The sequence below is a fragment of the Heteronotia binoei genome, chromosome 18 (assembly GCF_032191835.1).
Source record: "Heteronotia binoei isolate CCM8104 ecotype False Entrance Well chromosome 18, APGP_CSIRO_Hbin_v1, whole genome shotgun sequence".
In the NCBI taxonomy this organism is placed as follows: domain Eukaryota; kingdom Metazoa; phylum Chordata; class Lepidosauria; order Squamata; family Gekkonidae; genus Heteronotia; species Heteronotia binoei.
Genome location: NC_083240.1, coordinates 30,052,536 through 30,075,310, shown reverse-complemented (window position 1 = coordinate 30,075,310; position 22,775 = coordinate 30,052,536). Strand labels below are relative to the sequence as shown.

Genomic DNA, 22,775 nt, shown 5'->3' with positions numbered 1-22,775 from the left:
TTGAATGACTGTTTTGTGTTTTGTTTGTTGTTGAATTGTTGATGACAAAGGGATTGCTATGAAAAGAAGCTGGGCTTTTAGGAGAACTGCCATTTGAATTGCTGTGCTCCTTCCCACATGCATCCCAGTCTTTAAAATTTCTTTCCAATTCTAAGTTGGCATCTTAGAGGTCAATAACAATGAAGAAAACTATAGCTTTCATTCCTTCACACTTAATAAATTAGCTTAGCATTGTGATGGTGTAACTGGCTGGCCTGAATCCAAGGTGAATAAGCAGATCTGATCCTCCTAAAGCCCAACATCATTCTCTTTTGATCTGGATAGCTATCTGTCTTTAGATTCAGAGGTGGGAAGCAGCGTTGGTCTGAAGCAACTGAACAAAGTTTGAGTCCAGTGGCACCTAGGGGTGTGCATTTGGTTTATCCAAGCCTATATGTACAGACAGGTATGGACTGATAATTTCCATTTCATTGTTTCTGAAGAAGTGTGTGTTCTTCCAAAAGCTTATACCTTGAATCAAACTTTGTTTCAAATTGGAGCTTGAACACTGGAATCTATACCATCATAGAGAACAGATAGTGAAGTCATATGACTTGAGATTGCTTTCATATGGAGGTGTTAACTTTTTTGGTCACTCTCTTCATATTGCTATTTCAGCCTCTCCTCATTGCTAGGTTGTTGAGGAACTAATTGTTGAGCTTTCTGCAAGCTTGAGATCTGGGATATAATGCTGCATTTGAACAGGTTTCTTAGCAGTACTTGGATTTCAAAGCAAGTGAATTCTACTCTGGGGTGGTTAGCCTATTTTCTAGGTGTTAAAGTGTTTAACATTTTTCAAAGTCAGCCTACACCCTAAAGGAATTTAGCGGAGCAAAATGTGATGGTTAATTTTAGTAGGTTTCATGTGTGGTACCAGTTCTGCATCCTTAAGGCAGCATGCTTTCATTATGCCATTGCTCTTAGAAAGTGGCTTGTAGGGACAATTTTGTTTTCTTGGAGCTAATGTCATCATGAATATGCAGTAGTGCTTTTGTAGCATAATAGTTCAGTTTATCACTAGGAAGAGACATATATCTACAGTGTGGTGTAGTGGCTTGCTGTGTATTGGGGAGGGAAGAGTAGAAGAATGACTAGAGATGAGTAACTTGACATGTATTAAATGACTTTCTGATCTGAGTATTTGGTGTATGGCCTTTCTGTTCATCAGGTAACAAGCAAACTGGGAACCTTAAAAGTGGGAAAGCAATTCAGCGTTCAACTAAAGTGCATAATCTCTGAAAGTTCTCTGCATGTGTTACGAAGCAAAAGGCATGAGCAAATGTTACCAGTCTGTAACAGTATTTGTCTGTGTTTTAAACAGAGCTCAACAAAAACCCCGTGGAAGGCTTTTCAGCAGGCTTAATAGATGATAATGATCTCTATCGATGGGAAGTCCTTATTATTGGTCCTCCAGATACACTATAGTAAGTATTAGTAATGGAACTAAAAATCATGCTGCTTAAGCATTTAACGTCTTGCTAACTAGTGCTGCTCTCTTCAGATTGCTCTGGACTATTGATTTTACTAAGAATGTGGCTTAGTACTTCATTTTGTTTACTGAATATTGGTGTAGTGTATGTGTTGCTCAAGCCAGCTGTCCTTGATTATAGCAGTTTCTGTATGCTGCCTTCTTCTGTCCAAAGGTTAATAGGTACTGTGTGTTGTCTGGGATACTTGTGTACCCTAGATACAAGTCTATATAAATGTGGCATATTGTCCATTTTGAGTCAAAATGCACAGTTTAAGGCGAGTCCTCCCACCACACCTCACTCCTGTGCCAAAGGAGCTGCTGGTTAGGTTCTGTACCTGTTATTACTTCCAGTCCGGGCGGAGACAGTCACAAATTATTGTAAGATCTTTGACAAAGTGGCAAGGGTCCTCTACAGGCTTGGAAGAAATACAGACATCCATGTTGAGTAAAATCAGCAACACAGTTCACTGAGAGAAATAATATGAACCTAGGCTGGAGAAATAGCTGGAGCAATCTAAATCACTCTAATAACACCCAATATTAGAAGCTCACATCAAGAACCAAGCATTCAGACACTATACAAGTTACTCCACTTGCAGAGGAGTCAGTTACTTAACCATGTAGGTTCAGCAGAGGTGTTTGGAGGCAATTTAATAGTCCAGATCAGTTTGACACAAAGCTATGAAAGGGCTCTTTTGTGGTGGAAGGCACACTAATAAAACTCTAAGAGGCCTTGATTAATAATCTGGCCTGTCACAGGATGAGGTGGGTCTCTCCTGGAGGTAGCTGTACTCTTCTCCTTTCAGGGTGATGAGATAAGGTACAGTCCTCATTCTGCTGGTTCTCCCATCTTTACTGACCCATAAAAGGGGGAAGGAAGCTGATCTCAAGGCAAGGGAGAGGGAGGAGTGGGGCAGAACAAGTGGAGGTTTGGGAGGAAAGTACCTTGTGGTTCACATGTACTATTGTGTATATAAGATGCAACATGTATATGTATTTCAGACTCCACCTGGATGTCTGTTTCACTGCAAGCAACTAAAAATGAGTGAAAGCAAAAACTATAGCAAAATCTAGATACTCTTCCCTTCTGAGAGTTTCAGGGAGAGTGCAGAGCAAATGTTTTAAGCAGTGCAAGCTTTATTTTGTTTGAACTGAAGATCTATATGTGTTCTTATTTGTTAGAACATGAGACCTATAGAGCCAGTGTTTTTTAGTAGTTAGAACACTGGACTAGGATCACAAAGACCCAAGTTCAAATGCACACTCCGTCGTGGGAATTTGGCGGGTGGCCTTGGGCCAGTCGCAAACACACAGCTTAACCTACCTCATAGAGTTGTGGTGATGATACAATGGCGAAGAGGATAATGCTGTAAGCCACCTGAGGTTCCACTGGCTGGAAATGTGGGGTATGATCAAAGTAAATAAAATATAAGCATGCATTCTCATCTTTTAATTACTTTGAGCCAGGTGTGCCTGGCTAAAACACCAAGCTATAAGTAAACTATAAAAATACTGTATTGCCAGAAACCTGGTGAGTTCCATAACATGATAGTTTTTACTCTACCTTTCCTAGAAAGTTCCATCTACTCAACACCATCCTTGTTCTGTGAGAAACTCAGGGCACATGATGATCCATTAGAAAGGAAACTGCATTTGACTCTTCTTCACCCTAGGATAAATGTTGGCTGTACAAATGGCAAGGCCTGAGTACATTTCAGTTGTGCTGGTAGAATGGGGTCTAGAAACTTGATGCTGTTGTTTAACAAGCTGAAATAGTTCATAAACTGTGAGGGAAAGACAGTAAGAAGTTCACATTCTCAAGCAGGTGTAAGACAGATGATTTAGAGACACAAAAGTAGGATCGGCACAGGTGAATTGATCACATACTTGCCCACTTTCAAATATTCCTTCAAGCTCCGAATGCCATTGCATAGGTGACAGCTTTCGTTTATGATATTTTGGTATAACTTGTTAGCAAAGGCAGAAGTGAGAGTGGCTTTTAACATCATTAGAAGTTCAAATAATTTATTATGGTTCCTTTAAAAGATAATTTCATTTTCACAATAGCATGTTAACTAATTTATTTTTTTGCAATTAATATTGGTATAATGTTTTCCAATTAAATTATCCTTGTTCTAATAAACAAAGCAGGTGAACAGGCCAACCTTACATGAAAATGGAAGTTGTCCTACTTGACAAGTATGGATTTGGGCATTTGTCTTAGTGCTACAATCATTTAACACCTCTTACAAGATGTTGTGTTAGGCACGCAGCCAATAAGTTGGTCATATCACTTAATGGGGATGATGGTGTAATGCAGGTGGCTCTGCAGCTCTTGCTTGGCAACAAATATTTGCCAGTGTGAGGAGCTGCTCCATAGAAACTTGAGAATGCTTTCTTGTCTAGAAGTACTGCCGGTCTTCGTCTTTTTCCTCTCCACTGCTGTCTAGGAAAACTCCATCAGTGTCACGAAAGGGGAAAGTAGAAAATAAAATGTGTGGATATCCGTAAACCCCATGTGACTGTTCAAAATTACTTTGGTGTAAGTGTGCAGTTAGTACAAATCATTGGGAAAATGCTAAGGGGGTCACAGACTAAGGCTCCAGTCTTAAGTATGTGCAGGGCTTTGTAGAAAAAGCCCAGCAGGAACTCATTTGCATATTAGGCCACACCTCCTGACACCAAGCCATCTAGAACTTCGTTCCTCTGCGTTCCTGCTCAAAATAAAAGCCCTGAGTATGTGTATTTGGAAGTAAATGCTGCTTGAAATTAATGTGGCTGCCTTCCAGTTAAAACACAGTTGGCACTGAACTACATGGGCTTGCCTCTTTCAAAAATTGCTTTGGTGGGAAACTAGATTAAGTGTCTATGGCAAACCTCTGTATTTGTCATTGCTAAGTTCTGAATTCCACCAAGGATGTCATTAATGAGACACTATATACTAAATAGTCATCCTGAGGCATATTCTGAGTTGTAGTCATTAATGGTGAGTGCCAGAGTAGGCACTTACCTGTAAACACACCCTAAATGGTTAAGCAAACAGCAGCTGCACTCTTGTTCACTGCTGTTGCTTATTTATTTACTTTTATGACCCACATCTTTGGGAGTTGGGGACACAAAGCAGCTTATATTATTCTCCTCAGTTTCATCCTCCAAACAACCACGTGAGGTAGGTTAAGCTGAGAGTATGTATGACTGGCCGTAGGCCACTCAGCAAGCTTCATTTGGTAGAATGGAGAGTCGAACCTGGTGCTCCCAGATGCTAGTCCAACACTGTAACCACATCACACTGGCTGTCAGCATGTTTTACTCTAGTCCTAACTAGGACATGATGACTCCACTTGAATTCAAAGCACTGATATTCTAGCATGGTGAAAATAAACCTCTGAAGTTTCCTAAGGCTAGTCACTGAAAATTCTTTTAATCCATGCAGTGAAGGCGGTGTCTTCAAGGCTCATCTTACTTTCCCAAAGGACTATCCACTTAGGCCGCCAAAAATGAAGTTTATCACAGAAATATGGCATCCAAATGGTAAGCTGCTGTTCTCTCATCATGTGTACAATATCTTTTTGTCTTGCATCTGGAATGAATTGGAAACAAGCTAAGATCCAAAGTTTGGGTTACAGAGCAGAGGGCTGAGACAGGAAAATTATTAGTAAAGTATGTTTTTTCTGCAGGACTACCTTCTCCTTTGCAAACCTGCCTATGCATTAAAAGTATCTGAATATCTGAAGTTGCTTCTTATATTGCCTTCACCTTTGGAAGCTTGGTGACTGGCTGCAGGGAAAACATTGTTCTGCAAACTATTGCAGCAGAGATTAAGGCTGAGTGAACTGTGAATCAACTTGGTTCTTGCCTCTTCCACAAACTGACTAAGTGGCCTTAGGCAAACCACACTTCATTGCAGTTCCAGTTTCCAGAAAAGGACAACAGTGTTGTGGCTTACATCCTTGTTTGTTAAGGATAACACAGTAATATAAGGTGAAATGCTTTCAATAAGCAGAAGAACGATGCAGTTTTTGATTACAAAGACTCAACTTCTGAAACATATCCAGCAGGCCCTTACACTGACATCTAGGTGCCAAGTGAAAGTACTTATTTCTTCTGCTTTTAATGAAACCTAGCTTTAGAACTGCCTAAGTTTTTAATGTCAAGTGGCCTTTGATGCTGTTTGTGGGGTTTTCTAAATAAACCAAACACTTGGATTTAAAACTTGGTTAAATTCTGTAAGTGGCAAGCATCAATATTTCACAATAATCAAGCTTTTGTTCTTCAATCAAAAGTTGCTTTATTGTTAAAACTCCATAGCTTGCCAAGGACAGACTCCTTGGAAGTAATGACATACATAGCATTGCATAGTAACTTATAGGCATGCTTCAAAGAGAAAGGTTACAGATAACTTCAAAAGGATAACATAAAGATGCAAATTGAGTTGAGGGTTCAAAGGCTACTCACTAGTATCTGTTTGTGACTAAGGAGTGTCAGTTAATAAAAACATCTCCCTTTCTCACACATTCTCTGGGAACCGATGAGACCTGACTGTGTGGATATGGGGGAGAGGCACTCTACACCGTTAACACAAGGTTCCTCTAAACATCCTGGGTCCAGATGGATTTATTATGCACCCTTTGGTTAGAAGGAGAAAGCAGGGGTGGGGAAGGAGGGAAGAGAGCATGAAGAGGGTTCTGCTTTGTATCTGCGGAACACCATTAGAAACAGCATATAGAAATAGCATGCTTGACATACTGACCCCCCCAGACCCTCGTCGGGGTTTGGAAGGATGCACCTTATAAAATTCCTTTATTAAATCTGGGGCTCTGACATTTGAACTTTCTACCTACTCGTCGTGGGCTATTGAAAAATACTTCCATCTAATCAAAAAATACAAAACACCCCGTTTTGGTTTTGCATCTAAAATTTCTTTCACTTCATGATGACTCTGATCCCCAATCGGAATAGGTTCTGGAACTTGGGGTCGAGGATGCCAAGACGTAGCTCCAGGATCTCGCCGGAGTAGACTGCAATGAAAGATAGGGTGTATTTTACTAAAGAACCTGGGTAATTCAAGTTCCACAGTCACTTTATTAATTATTCTTTTTATACAAAACATTCCCAAGAATTTGTATGCTAGTTTCTTAGATGGTTGTGGTAATGGTAGGTTTTTGGTAGACAAGAATACAGTCTCTTCTACTTTAAAGTCCCAAACAGGAATATGGCTTTTATCATAATGTTTCTTGTACGTTTCTTTGGCCACTTCCAGATTTTCTTGAATAACTTTCCAAACTTTTCCCAATTTCCCCCACCATTGTTCAAAAGATGAAGGTACTTCGGGTACTACTCCCCCCGGCAGTAGGGGGAAAGGTTTCCCTTCATAACCATTCACTACCAAGAATGGAGAAGTCTTTGTGGAGCTATGCACACTGTTATTGTATCCATTTTCTGCAAACAGTAGGAGTTCTACCCAATTTGACTGTTGATAGTTCACAAAGCACCTTAAGTATTGTTCTAATAAGGCATTTAGCCTCTCCGTCTGACCGTCTGTTTGAGGATGGTAGGCTGAGCTCAATCCTGCTCAATTCCAGTTAGTTTACAGAACTCCCGCCGGAAGTTGGCAATGAACTGAGAGCCTCTGTCACTAATAACCTTGTCCAGGAACAAGTGTAGTTTAACCACATGTTGGAAGAACAATTGTGCTAACTTTTCAGCAGTAGGAATTTGAGTGCAAGGGATGAAATGAGCTTGTTCTGAAAAAGTATCTACTATCACTAAAATTACAGTTTTCCCTTGTGACACTGGTAACTCCACAATAAAATCCATTGAGACAACCGACCATGGTCTGGTAGCTGTCTCCAAAGGTTGTAATAATCCAGGAGGCTTCTCCCCCCCCCCCTTCTTTTTGCCATTATGCATATCGGACAAGAGGCAACATAATTGGAAATGTCCCTCTTCATAAACGGCCACCAAAATTGTCGGTTCACTTAAGTGCAGTGTTTTAACGTAACCGAAGTGCCCCGAAAGTTTGTTGTTGTGACAAAATTGTAGCACTTCTTTGCGAAGGCTTTCTGACACGTATAATTTACCGTCCTTGTACCAGAAGCCCCCTTCGCCTTTCTTTACTCCCTCTGGTTTGGCTTCTCCGTCTTTGTCAACTTTAATGATTAATCTTTCTCCGCCCCCCCCCCCCGCCCCCCATTTTTCTTCCAGTTTTTCGTGCTTGGCCTTAAAGCGGGTGATTACTGCCCCTCCTACTTGACTCGGGGGGATGATAGAGTCGATCACTTCCTCCCTCTGACTGTTATGTTGAGGGAGTCTAGATAGCATGTCAGCAAAAAGGTTTTTGGAGCCGGGAATGTGTTTTAGGGTAAAGTCAAATTTAGCGAAGAAGCCTGCCCACTGAATTTGTTTTTCTGTTAACTTCCTTCATCCCGTGAGGACTTCCAGATTTTTGTGATCTGACCAAATTTCAAATGGGACCTTTGTCCCCTCTAACCATGATCTCCAAGTTTTTAACGCAAAGTTTACTGCGAAAGCCTCTTTGTCCCATACCGACCAATTTTTCTGTTCATGATTAAATTTCTTGGATATGTATTCACAGGGTTTTAATGCTCCCTCCTCATCAGGTTGCATCAGAATTGCCCCACAGCAGCGTCGCTGGTGTCACATTGTACCATAGTGTGTGCGAACCCCTGTATAAAATTATGATAATTCACGAATCCGATAAAAGATTGGCATTGTCTACGTGTCCTCGGGGGTTCCCAATCTATCATGGCTTGGATTTTAGCCGGGTCCATTGCTAGCCCCTTCCCAGACACTCTGTACCCTAAGTAGTCCAATTCTGTTTTATGGAACTCACACTTAGACATTTTGGCATACAGTTGACTTTCATAGAGGGTTTTCAGAACTTCTCTGGCTAATTTCACATGGGATTGTGCGTCTTGAGAATAAATAATTATATCATCCAAGTACACCACTACCCCTTTATACAGGTACTTGCGCAGAACTTCATTTATAAAGTTCATGAACACTCCATGGGCTCCTTGCAACCCAAAAGGCATGACTAGATATTCAAATTGCCCCATAGGCGTGTTAAACGCTGTCTTCCATTCATCTCCCTCTTTTATGCACACCTGGAAGTAGGCATCTCGTAAGTTCTCTGGGAACCGATAAGACCTGGCTGTGTGAATATGGGGGAGAGGCACTCTACACTGTTAGCTCAAGGTTCCTCTAAACATCCTGGGTCCAGATGGATTTATTATGCACCCTTTGGTTAGAAGGAGAAAGCAGGGGTGGGGAAGGAGGGAAGAGAGCATGAAGAGTGTTCTGCTTTGTATCTGGCTTGTCTGCGGAATGCCATTAGAAATAACATATAGAAATAGCATGCTTGACATAAAGGTGCAGTGGGAGCCATGTGCAAAATTGTGGACCAGAGTGTCTGAAATAAGCAAAGTAGCCAAAATCTTTCATTGCTTAGTATATGCATACAGCAAGTACTTAATGATGGAAGTGACTGTTATCTAATAGACTTTTCTTTTGACAATCAGTTTTCCCTATACCTATATGAAGTTTCACCATGCTGGCATTATTTTGGTCTTGCAGCCAGAAAAGGGAATTTTAAGCATACATACACACACCCTGCCTGGGACCATTGATATATTGAGGGATTTTTGAAGGATAACTTTTGGCCTCTTTCCCCAGTCTGTAGTATGGAACCATTTATGACTTGCATCACAGAATGCTTCCAATGTTTGAAGATAAAAGAATTGCCATGCTATGTGTTCTTCTGGTGGATTTTTATGGGTTTTTTAGATTTTATGTTTTAAAATAAATTAAATAAAGGTGAAGATAACATGCAGTTATTCATTTGTAATAGCCATGGTAACTAGCAAGCAGTTCAGTATGTGGCTATCCCCTAATAATGGAAATGGGGGTATTATAGGTCAGGGGTGGCCAATGGTAGCTCTCCAGATGTTTTTTGCCTACAACTCCCATCAGCCCTAGCCAGCATGGGAGTTGTAGGCAAAAAACATCTGGAGAGCTACCATTGGCCACCCCGTTACAGGTTATTAATTGATATTGAAGTAACATTACCTGCTGACACAAATTTACTAAACTTCTGCACAGCATTGCTGCTATTAACAATGATGTTTTTGCTTTGATAGTTGACAAAAATGGTGATGTCTGTATTTCCATTCTTCACGAGCCTGGTGAAGACAAATATGGCTATGAGAAACCTGAAGAACGCTGGCTTCCCATCCATACTGTGGAAACCATCATGATTAGTGTAATTTCTATGCTGGCAGATCCCAACGGCGACTCTCCTGCAAACGTTGACGCAGCGGTATGACTGTGGTGGCTTGTAAATGCATCTCTTCCCAGCAGTGCAGTTGAAGTAGTTTCGGTTCCTTGGCAAGCAATTTTCTCTCCATCATAAATCTTCTGGTAACAAATGAGATAGGAGTTGAACAAACGTAGCCTGGTAACGGTGGTGGTTAGGTGGAGTGGATGTCCTGCACCTTCTCCTTTTTGTAGCGCAGGACCAGTACCTCTGAATAGATGGATTTACGTATGTTAAGAGATGGTTTTCAGAAGCATTGTTATGGGTATAGCAGCTTGTTTGGTATGAATGAGATCCCCAATAGTAGCTGGCAGATGTGGAGCAAAAATTTGCTAGTTGATGCACCAATTTGTACCCAGCATCTCCTTTTCCATGTCTGGTGAAGGCTATGAGAATTGCTTCTTGGTGGATAATGCGGTATAGAGAAGAGTGAAGCTTCTTCGTGAAGAACTGGGCATATTTATTTTATTAGATTGATATCTAATAAAACCTAATAAAAACTACCATCATTAGAACATCTATATCTAAGAAATGTCTTGGGGATAGGTAGAATAAGACCAGGCAGAGTAAAAGTAATGTTTTGTAATCTTAAAAATCTTAATTCCTAAGAGCCCCTGTTTTGCCATATAGTAACCAAATAGGCATTAGAAGGACTGTGTTCTCTAGGCAACAGTCTACTAAATCAGAAGCTGGAGAGTGCAATGGATGAGATTTTGGCAGAGCCAGTCCCCAGGTATGATGGTAGTGATGAGTCTGGAGCCCTGTCCAGGAAACAAGTGATTCTTTGGTCCCAACTGTGTCTGGATCACAGATGATTTAGAATGTGATAATCTGTTGTAGTACTCAACATTCAGGAGAAGCAACCTTTCTGTCTTTTAAAATTACATATGGAGACAGTGGCTGGTGAACTCCTGGAAATTAGACTTTTAAATTTTCTGCTTAGCCCTTTGTCCTGATAGCGCAAGTAGCATGATTGTGCAAATCAGTTTATTCAGAGTGCAAAAATCTAGCTTTTCTTGGCACAGAACTGTACAGAATAGACTAAGTCTGTGTACTCAGGATTTGTGGAATGTTTGTTTTCTTAAAGTGAAACACAAAATTGAAATGGCATTTACTATAAAGCTGCCCAGAAAGCTGACATGTGATTAGCGACAGGAAAGTTTCAAATGACTAATGTGGATTACTCTTAGAGAAGAATGGGAAGGTAACTTTATAACAGGCTTAAGGATTTCAGGATGTTTGGAGAAATACATTAAACCACTTGCTTTGTGCTGAGTCATTATTTTTGATATCTGGATTTCCATTTACAGAAAGAATGGAGAGAAGATAGAAATGGAGAATTCAAGAGGAAAGTTGCCCGCTGTGTAAGAAAAAGCCAAGAGACAGCTTTTGAGTGACATTTAATTCAGCAGCTAGTAGCTTCACATATTTCAGGGTAAGTATAAAAATACAGACGCTTGCCATTTGAGTTGGAAGATCCACAACGGTTAGGTTTACTAAATATCATCATTACATCTGATAGTAAATTGCCTGGCTTCCATGACTGTCATCAAAGCAGCAAAACTAGGCCACCCACAGTGTACTTGGTCACTGCTCAAGGATGCAGAAAACATCTTTTCTTAAATGAGAACCCCTTAAAAAGTGGTCTGATGAGGATGGACCACAATCCAAGGAAATGGTATAGTGACAGTAGTTGAGATTAAATAAAGGTGAGAAGAGTGGGGAGGAGGAAGGCCTACTCAGGCTGCTTAGAGGTTAAAGGCTTCTTGCAGGGGATCATGGTGTAGAATTTGTCAATAGTTCTTTTCCCTCTCTTAGTTCATTGTCTCTCCTGCTTGTTAGATCCTGTACACATAAAGCATTGAGGTAAGAGTCCCTACAAAATGTATTTCCTCTGTTCATTGGTTCTCAGTTTTCTTGAACAGTAACTAACCCCTCTCCCTCAATACTGCCAAGGGAAGGACGGGTAGCATCCAGTTAACCAACAAACCGTTGTGTGAATCTGAGAACCAAGTTTCTGTGGCCCTTGATTACTTGCTGTCTCTCTACTCATGTGCAGTTTGGAGACTGAAGTTTTCAGGTTTCCCCCCAGGATTGTTCATTGTTAACAAATCATAAAATGTACATACTTTCCATGTGATGTCTGTGAAAATTGTCCGCTGATTGTCCCTACACCTGTGTATGATCAGTTTCCTTGAGCTTACTACTTTGATTACATGCTGAGAGTTCTGTTTTGAGATTGAGAAACAATGTTGTGTGTTGGGTGGGTGTATAGCAGTACTCCCTCTAAGCTATGGAGTGTTGTGAGCAAAAATTCTACTTTGTCAGTGAGTAGTTTGGCCACAGCATAAATTAGTTTGTCCGTGGGGTCATTTTTCCTGAGCTAAGACAAAAATTTGTGAGCGAGAGGCTAAAGAACTGAGGTAGCTCACACAGAGGGAATAGTGGTGTATATGTCTGTTTTGTAGCTGGAGACTCTGGGAGACTGGTTATCCAGTGTGCATGTGAAATTGCCTAGTGAGACATTCTCCTTCATGGAGCAGCTGGTTGTGAGAAAGACAGTAAATATTTCCCTGTATCTGGGATATTAACAAATTAGTAGGGCACTGCAAAAGTGATCCTGCCCTCATGTTTTTCAGTTTGAGCTATGATGATTGAATTTGGCTTTAAGGAATTTTCATTGCAAGTTAATTCTTTTCTGCTGCTAACTGATGATAGTTTAAGTTGTTAAACTATAATCTTGGCATGCTCTTCTATTCCATTTATTCTTGATGGTATTGGGAGGCTTAAGTGTAGAATATGTAGAACAAAGGAGATGAAATTGCTGCAGCTTGTATCAGGGCTTTGACAGCAAAGATGTGTGTAGCTTCTAAGGGACCTGTAGTTCTTATTTATTTATTTATATTTAGACTTCTATCCCGCCCTTCTCACCGAAGTGTCTCAGGGCGGCTTACAACATAATAATTTACACAGATTCAATTTAAAAGCATTTACAGACACAATTTAAACCATAATTAATAAAACAATTAAAATAAAACCAGCGGTCTGTATGTGCATTTCCTGTGTTTAATGCCTCAGTCTCTGAGTCATTTCCACTTTGCTGTAAACCCTAAGTAGATCAAGTTCCTAGGTTGTGTGTGCAAGCTTCTAAGCTAAACAGAAATCTTCAACAGAAAAGTATGGAAAGGTATCTAAACTCCAGTTACATAGGCTTTTGCAAAAGTGCACTTTCTCATATTGCAAGGTGATCAAAGTAATAATAATAATAATAAAATTTTATTTATACCCCGCCCTCCCCGCCAGGGCAGGCTCAGGGCGGCTTACAGAATGTGGCAAAAGCCATGTTAAAACAATAAAACAGTTATACATTTCAATAGCATTTAAAATTTACCATTCAATTTACATAATATAAAAGTCTAAAATCAATCTTAAATAATCTCATCATTTTCCTATCTCGATTGCTGATGTTAGTGATGGCATGGTGTTCATTTCAGGTTCCATCTTGGAAGGCTAGCCGGAAGAGGGCGGTTTTGCAGGCCCTACGGAATTGGTTAATATCCCGTAGGGCCCGCACCTCTTCCGGCAGTTGGTTCCACCATTGGGGTGCTTTTATAGAGAAGGCCTGTTCTCTAGTTGTTTTTAGTTTGGCCTCCTTTGGCCCAGGTACTTCCAGAAGGTTTTGTGAGCTGGATCGCAGTGCTCTCTGGGGAACATATGGAAAGTAGCATGCTTTGTAAAGTGCTGCATACTTGCAAAAGTAGTTAAAAACAACAAAAACAACAACAAATCTCTTGCTCTTTATAGCTGAATAGTTCTGTGTAACTTGAAAGCATAAATACTCATTCTGACCCAGTCAGTGCTGTCACTAAGCATTTGCATATAACATACCTTTTCGAAACACATCTTTAATGTTGAAGAGAACAGGTGGCAGGAGTTTCTATAATAAATGGCAATTTTAACTGTGCTGCATAATATGCTACTAGTCTAGCTGTGTAATAGCTTCTGCAGCTGTCCTTTTGAGGACTTACCTTAAGGTTAACTTTGAATGAGGATGCTAAACAGCCATTTGGATGCTGGTCATGAGCATTAACAGCCTCCTGAAAACACCTCAGATGCTTTCCCTGGATTCTCTTATTGGTATTTCTAGGATGTAGACAGTCAGTTCAGAGAGATTCTTTCAGAGCTGCCAGTTGCGTGAGGATGCCAGAATCCTTTTGAGTCAGACTCGCTGATGGGTTTCTGTATCTTGTCTTGCAGGTCTCCAATTGAGGAACGTGGCACTGTTTTTTCCTGCACTCTACCCACCTATTGCTGGACTTCTGTTTATACCAAGTTGGCAGACACTGGCTGGAACTGGGCTGCAATAAAACATGCCAGTTATCAATGCTGACAGAGCCTAACAAGTGCCAACAAAGATTTGCGCATTTTGAAAACTAATGAACTGCTTTAACCTTCAGGAAGAATTGTAAAGATGTGTACATAGCACAACGTGATCCGGATAATATATATACTGTTCATGTACATCCACAAAATACACATTGTACCAAATAATGCTGTCTTGTAGTTAGAATAAGTAAAGAATCGTGTAAATTCTAAAGTTTTTAGCAGGTTTTCTTCCCCCCTCATGTTTTTTTTTTCTTACCAGTCCTTAAAATTTTCTTGTGAAGCATGTTGGACTAAACAAATTAGGATTAAAAAAAGATTCCGTTTAACTTCTTTCTTTGAGCCATTGATGCTTCATTAAAATCTTTCACTTTAATAAAGTTTAATATCTTTGTAATTCTCTCCCTTCCCCTCAACTTTTTTCAGAGGTCCTTAATACAACAGTGAGATCTGTTTGTTGATTCGAACAATGACTTAAGCACTGTCACCATCATCAAAAGGTGCATTTCTTCTTCTGACATTATAGCCCAGCTGTGCACATCTCGTGGATGGGATGTGGCAATAAAACTTAGCAGCTGTGGAGCTCCCTTGAGCTTGATGTATTTCCCAAAGGGCTGAGCAGTTTTGCTTTGGAAAATGGTTAGCCTGATATAGGATGAGCTGCTTTACTTTGATTTCTTGCCTGGTTTGGTTGGATAAATAAAAGCATGCAGATCTCTAGGCTTTCAAGTGAGTTCTGGTTTTGGTATTAAATGCTGTTCCTCTCGCCCACAAACACCCTTGCCTCTCCCCTCTTACTCCTTTCTCCCCCCCCCCTTCTGTATTTCTTTGCCTTCTGATCTTCTGCAGGTTTTCCTCACAATGTATAAAGATAAATTGCGATGTATATTTTCATGTAACTTGATTTTGGAATTCTGTCACCTTCTGTAGTGAGTTCTTCCAAAATACAAATTTTTCCAATAGCATGGTGTCAAGTTGGCTGTCTGCAGTATTAGGAATAACAGAAAACATTTTTGGGGGGAGCCCTACATGGGTTGCGAGGTGGCTGTTCTGGACAGCATATATTAAAAAGGTAAAGGTAGTCCTCTGTGCAAGCACCAGTCATTTCCGACTTTGGGGTGACGTTGCCTCACAACATTTTTATGGCAGACTTTTTTACGGGGTGGTTTGCCATTGCCTTCCCCAGTCATCTACACTTTACCCCTGGCAAGTTGGGTACTCATTTTACCCACCTTGGAAGAATGGAAGGCTGAGTCAACCTCGAGCCGGCTATCTGAACTCAACTTCTGCCGGGATTGAACTCAGGTCATGAGTAGAGCTTGGACTGCAGTACTGCAGCTTACCACTCTGCACCACAGGGCTCCGTATATATTAACATTTTAAGTGCAATGATTACCCTTCAGGATCAAACAAGTTCTGGAAATGTGATGTGTAGCATTTAAAGTATTCCCAATTGTTGTCTTAAAGATGAAGCACTTGCACAGAGCGTAGTAGAGAGAAATGCCTTCAATTTTGGTGCAGTTGATATGCCAAAGTTTTAAGTAGCTTATGAGGTAAGCCATTATTAGGCAAATCTAATATTTGGTTTTAGACTCTGATTATGAAGGAGAACCAAAATTGCCATCCTTCCTCCTCAAGCACTGTGCAGTGTTACCAAAAATTGAATGATGAGGCACTTTCTGATGGAGAAACCTGAAGAAACTGCTTCCTGTTTTGGGGTAGTAAGCAAGAAGGGTGTGTGTGCATATGTTTTCATTACAGGCATTCAGCCTTTATATTCTGCACTGCAGGATGCTTTTAAACTTGTTTATATTCCAACTTTGTTTTTTAAAAACCCAAAAGACAAAGCTTTCCAAGCCTACAAACTGGTCATACTGAGCTTCTGTGTAGATGTATTCCTTTGGGCTCTACAGCAAGTAGTTCCTACTGTTTACACCTCAGAGTAGCCACAGCTTTAAAAGCAGTGGCTGTAGGCAAATTACTTGCTGTTAAGTTGGAATCCACAAAGGAGTACCTGCAGCCTCCCTCTGGTATAATCTGGAGGCAGGTGGCGCTTAGCCTAAGTTACATGACACAAAATAAAAGGTGTTGCAAGTCCTTAATGATACTGCATTAGACACTTGTTTCTATAGCAGCTCTTGGCCAAGCATATGAACTGCCCTCATTTTAAAGCATAATGGCCTCTGACTCCATCTAAATCCTTCCTAGCAGAAGGAGATATGTATTAATATGGCAAAGGGACTAGGTTGAATGGGCCTTCTGTGGTGCTTTTGTCTGGTGCAGTTAATTGCTCAGGGTCTGAATGGAGAGATCCAAATCTCTACTACTGTATCCTTCCAAAGCAGCCTGTAAGTGCAACGCTCTATGAACAGTTGGCCAGACTTGCCTGCTTTCTGGGTTGTGGTTTCAAACAAAAGCAAATACAGGGTGGGGAGGGGGAAACATATGTTAGGCTTCTGAAGGGAAAATAGTGAACCAATTATGACTGCCAGGGGAACCACCATTGGTACAAGCCAATTAGGAGAAACAGCAATTAAAAACTGAAATAGATGGCGTAGTTTCTTGCCTGTACTGTTCAAAAGCAGGGATGCGTTTGCCTCACTGGCCTGGCTACATGTGGCAATGCAGTTACTCAAAAGTTGCTGTGAGTTAGAAACACTTGCTTTATTAAGTGCCCATACTTCTCCTTTTGATTGGACAGATGTATTTGCAGCTTATGAGCTGTTGGTGCCCAGTAACAATACCTGGTTTTAGACAACTGCTCCAGATTAGAACCAAATGTAGTTGGCTCCCACTGTGTGGCGGGGAGGAGACTTATTGCCAGCCAGCTGGCAATTTTTGCATGCCGTCTTCTGCTTACGTAAGACTTGTATGTATTTCCATAATATGTGCCATGTATTTCCATAATTATGAAGAAAACCCCAGCATTTCTGGGACAGCTATTGTGATCCAAATGGTAGCCAGCTGGATGTAGAAGTAAGGTAGCCAGCTTGCCATAGCACAAAGTGTTAGCCTTTGGATGAAGAGGAGGCATGACGGTGGTAGTAGTTTGATGAGGGTTTTCAGTTTTTCTGCCTTTGGACTGGGCAGAAAACATGATTTGACACTGGCAAAGGGCTTGTAAGCTATAGCTCTCTGTGACATTATGCGCCTCTAGCCTTTTGCTTTGCGATTCTCATTGTTCTTCCTTTGTTTCTCAAAGCTTTTTGCTGTAAAGGAGATGCAAATCAAAATTGGCTGAAGCAACCCCATCTTTCAATGTGGGGCGCAGCTTGCTTTTTTTCTACAGCAAGTATGGTATTTGCTTGCTTACTGCTGGCATTGGACCATCTCAAGACCTGAACAGCTACTTGAACCTTGCTGTGGTGTTTCAGTTAGTTGCAAGCAAGTGCTTCAGAACCCTGAAAGGATTTCTAACATTGTCACCACCGTCACTGAAAGTGACAACTGATAGTCCTGTTTTTCTAAGAAAGATTCTAGTTTTGCACATATGTGTTTTTTCCCTGCATTAACTTGTGATAGTATTCTGGACACAGCTCTGCTAGTTTGCCACGTTTTGGGTGTGACTCTTAGAATATTAACAGAGTGGTTTTAAATGGAGACTATTGGGAATTGAGGTCACCATGCAGAATGGTAGAAAAAGTGGCATTTTTTATGAGTGCAGTGGCCTAGAGCAGGGGTGGCCAAACTGTGGCTCAGGAGCCCTATGTGGCTCTTTCACACATGATGTGTGGTTCTTGAAGCCCCCACCACCCTGTCAGTCAGCTTGGAGAAGGCATTTGTCTCTTTAAATCACTTCACCGAGTCGGCTGGCAGCTCGGATAATGCATTTAAAATTGCTTTATTTCCACCTCTCCCCCATCTATTTGCCTGCCTTCCCTCCTTCCTTACGCCTCTCAAACATCTGATGTTCATGTCTTGCAACTCTCAAACATCTGACATTTTTTTCTATGTGGCACTTATGTTAAGTAGGTTTGGCTACCCCTGGACTAGGATTTGAGAGACCCAGGTTCGAATTCCCCCTCTGCCATGGAAGCTTATCAGATGACCTTTAGCCAGCCACAAACTCTCGGCCTAACCTACCTCATAGGTTCATTGCATGGATAAAACTGAGGAGGGGAGAATGTTGTAAGTCCCTTTGGCTCTCTGTTGGGGAGAAATGTAGGATATAAATGAAGTAGACATATTTTTGCTATTGGCTCATCAGTATACAGCCCTGAGCCATCCATTGCATTCTACTCCAAGGCCATTGCTTTTTGAAACAAGAGAATAGGACTATGGGAAGATGCAGCCATGAAGGAAGGATCCTTCCAACTCTCAGTGTGAAAGAAGGAAGACCCCAAGCATGGCCTGGGTCTAACCAGTGAGACACCAACCAGACCCTTGATGAGCATCTGTCTTACCAAATGGCTCAAACAGCTAGGCCTGGCTCAAATTTGGCTTTTAAATAATACTTTAAAAATCTGGCAGAGGAGCTGGAATGGAAAAGGTATTTCCAAACAAGCCTGGATTTAACAGCCCTTTATACCCCATGTTTCTCCCCAACAGGATGCCAAATAAGCTTACATTGTTCTCCTCTGCTCTATTTTGTCCCCACAACAACCCTGTGAGGTATGTCAGAGATGGGCCAAGGATCATTCTGCAAGCTTCAGATCTGACCTACTGTTCCCAGATCCATGCCCAATACTTTAGGCCAGGGGTGGCCAAACTTGCATAACGCAAGAACCACACAATAAATGTCAGATGTCTGAGAGCTGCAAGACATGAACGTCAGACTTTTGAGAGCCACGAGACATGAAGTTGCAAGACAGGAAGATGAAGAGAGAAGTGGAAGGAAAGCAACTTTAAATGCATTCTCCAAGCTGCCAGCTGGTTTGACTTGGAGAAGTGATTTAAAGAAACAGATGCCTTCTCCAAGCCAGTCAATGGGGCAGTAGGGGTTTGAGAGCCACACAACGTGTGTGAAAGAGCCACAGTTTTGCCATCCCTGTTCTACATCCATTCAGCTGCAATGCACAGACCATGCTGGTCTTCATGACTCCAGGACCCTCTTTAGATAACTGACTGATGATGCTGTTCTCACAGTACATGAGAGGGATTGATGTACAATCCAAGATAATAATACTTGGGTAAGGAGGTAGTAATTAAACACCTTTAGGTAAAATAGGCTTCTTGTGGTCTCTCTCTTTTCCTTTCCTTTTATTTCTTTCTGGGTGGTTTTCAGATTCTGTCCTGGCAAACGATGGAGCTCCCATCTGTCTCATCAAAGGGAATTCTCAGTGAGATTGCATGATGGCACATGAAACAGCTTGCCTGTTACTGCTGATTCTCTTCCATCCTCCACAATGCAATGCTTCGAGGGAGTTTGTTATGTTCTAAGGTATGCTGCGAGTACAGGCAGTAGTCAGAGATGCTTGATGCCCCTTACTTCTCTTTTCTCATCTTTCTAAAGCATGCAGGAGTTCCCCAGCAAATGCATTAGCAAGCACCTTCGAAAACAAATCCTCTAAGGACAGCTGCCCTCTGCTCCCTGTGTCGCGTTAATTAGAAGCATGTTCTATTGATCCCGGTGTAACTTTTCAGGATTTCAGGATGCTAAGGATTTTAGGCGACGATCCGGAACACATTTACTTTGCGGCAAGTCCTGTTGAAACTAATAGGCTATGCTTCTGAATTCATGCTCCGGGGCAGAGAGTTGGCTTGTTGAGCAGAGACTGGATGCTAGCCATATTTTTGGTCTATTGCCTGGCAGCAGAACAGGCCACCAGCTTGTACAAATAAAGGCGATGCCGTCCCAAAAATGCTGCAACGGACAGGGTGATCACAAGCTGAAGTCAACAGGTCACCGTGAACAATGTGTGAAATCATGCCACGTTTTATTAGCTGTGTTCTCAGGGGACTGTGGGGAGGCATTTTATTTTGATATTTATAGCTTGCTTTGCTCCCCAGTGGAGACCCAGAGCACCTTAACAAAAACGTTCCTGTCTCCATTTTGACTTCTCACCAACAACTCTGTGAGATAGGTATGTGACTAACCTAAGGGCACCCTGCAGGCCTGAGCCTGTCAGATCTTGGAAGCTAAGCAAGGTTGGTCTTGGCTAGTATCTTGAAGGGCCGCTTCCAAGGAATACCAGGGTTGTGATGCAGAAGCAGGCAATGGTAAACCTCCTCTGAAACATCTCTTGCCTTAAAAATATGTCTAGCTCGCCACCGAGTGGTGCATAATGTTAAAGGAGCTAGAACTTCTGGCTGCCAATCTTAGGCTCTCCTGGCTATTCTACATACAATGTCACATGATAGTTGTTATTACTCTGCAGACTTATCTGGCAGACTTGAATCCGGGTCTCCCAGATTCTAGGCCCTGTAAGAAGAGCCCTATAAGATCTTGGAGAATTGGCTACACCAGAGGGTGTGGACTAATATGCAAAGGAGTTCCTGCTACAAAAAAAGCCCTGCCCATAATGCATGCACAGGCTCTATACTTTTGCTTGGCAGCCATTACACTACAGGACAGTGGCTACAGCTTCGTGAAACTCAGCTTTTAGTGATTTTAATGGTACATTTTTAGCTCTGTGTGAGAAATAACTGTTTGGTGTGACTTGGGTTTGAGGTCTTGGCATAAAATTCCTGATGGATCTGACCGGTGTCATATCTCATCCAGCATCTTGCTTGGTTGTAGGTTTTTTTCCTTTTTCAAAACAGCCATCCCACAAGCAGGGAATGAAGCCAGTTTCTTCCTGCAGTTGCCCCCTGCCAGCTGGTATGCAGAGGCAGACAAGGAGAATCCATTTAGGTATGACTAATAAGTGCTCGATTCTCCAACAGTTTGTCTTTTAAAACCATCTCCCCTAAAGCCTATCACTGCATCTGATAGCGGTGAATCCTGTACTTTTGACTAGATGTGAGTTTTATTAGGTGACCTTGAACTTCAATGTTAAAAGAAAGCTTTAGATTTATTTTCTTCAGTGTTATTCCTTTGGTACCTTTCTTCCCTTTAAATAGCCCCTGGCTTTTCCGCCTTATGAAAAGGACACTCAGTCATTTTAGTTACTACTTTTTCCTGCACATTTTCTAGGGCAACAATATTTGAGATGGGATGACATGTTCTGCCAACTGTGGCTATGCCATAGATCTTTATACAACAGTGTTATGATAGTGGACTTTTTCTTGTGCCTGAATAGCCTGGCATTTGGTCTGTTCCTCAATATTAAGGGCAGGCCACAGTAGTTTAAAAATGATCCTGCTGAAAATTATGAGTCTGCTGAAGTTTAAAATTCCCTTTTCCTCTAATTCCTGTCCCCCGCCTCCCAGCTATGTCTGTCAGCCCAGTAATGCCCAGTAAGCAAACAAACATTTTAAATGTTTTCACAGTCTGATTGTGGGTAGGGTTTTAGGCAGAGGCCGTACTGTGCTGTTGGAGGACCTGCACTGAATGCCTGTCTCAAAGAAGATTCATGTTTATAGCTAAAAATCAGCATAGTGAATGATGTCTAAATGATTGTAGAAAGCCACCATGGTGTTCTAGTAATGCGATCCGGATCTATATAAAAAGGCGGACATCTACATTCTGTACAAGCAGCATATCTGCAAATGGCAACTTGGAAGAGCCCTGGAAGTGAGTTGTATTTTTTTGCTGTTCTCCATTATGCACATTTTAGAGTAACACATAATATCTAGGTAGGCCTGAAGAAGTTTCATGCAATTTCATGCTGGCTCTACCAATGCTTCCCCTTGTTGAACATTTTGTTTCACTTAGTAGTCAACCAGTTGCCCTAAGGACCAGCAAACAGGACACATAGGGTTTCCCTGATGTTGCCTTCAAGCGCAGGCCTTCGGAGATTTCGGTGGGGAGTTTCCCTTTATTCTCCAAGGCTAGTAGCCCTGTGGCACAGAGTGGTAAAGCTGCAGTACTGCAGTTGGAGCCCTCTGCTCACGACCTGAGTTCAATCCCAGCGGAAGCTGGTTCAGGTAGCTGGCTCCAGGTTGACTCAGCCTTCCATCCTTCTAAGGTTGGTAAAATGAGTCCCCAGCTGGGGGGAAAGTGTAGATGACTGGGGAAGGCAATGGCAAACCACCCCGTAAAAAGTCTGCTATGAAAACGTTGTGAAAGCAACGTCACCCCAGAGTCGAAAGTGACTCGTGCTTGCACAAGGGACCCTTCCTTTACCTTAAGTAGCCTCTAATCATGGATCTCTCCTCCCTGGATTTGTCCAGGCCTCTTTGAAAACTGTGCTAGTGGCTAACACTTCAGAATAATTTCGAAAAGAAAACGTATTAGATAATGCCAAATAAAGATCAGATAAAGAAGAGGATCAATCCAAGCTTTAATTGGTTTACCGCTTTTAAAAGGAAGCAAAATTCCTTTGAAATCCCATACTTTGATGTGGCCTCTGTTGGTTCAGATGTAACGGCAAGCCATAATTTGTCACCATGTAATTCAGTTTAAGCAGAGCATCAAGCTGCACTTTTGTTGCCTCCTCTTCTTTTGTCCAATATCTGTAGTTAAATAATAAAAAGAAAGGGGGTTTGTGGTCTGCACCTTGACAT

General features: G+C 41.6%; 1 protein-coding gene across 1 annotated transcript in view; it reads left to right on the top strand.

Annotated features, from left to right (window-relative positions):
* Positions 1-15,190, top strand: part of UBE2G1 (ubiquitin conjugating enzyme E2 G1) — a 35,150-nt gene extending 19,960 nt beyond the window's left edge. The window contains exons 2-6 of the mRNA XM_060258842.1: positions 1,361-1,463; positions 4,944-5,041; positions 9,670-9,848; positions 11,156-11,280; positions 14,103-15,190. Of these exons, the coding sequence (XP_060114825.1) occupies positions 1,361-1,463; positions 4,944-5,041; positions 9,670-9,848; positions 11,156-11,242 (467 nt within the window). The 3' untranslated portion in view covers positions 11,243-11,280; positions 14,103-15,190. The remainder of the gene's footprint in view (positions 1-1,360; positions 1,464-4,943; positions 5,042-9,669; positions 9,849-11,155; positions 11,281-14,102) is intronic.
* The last annotated feature ends 7,585 nt before the right edge of the window (positions 15,191-22,775 follow it).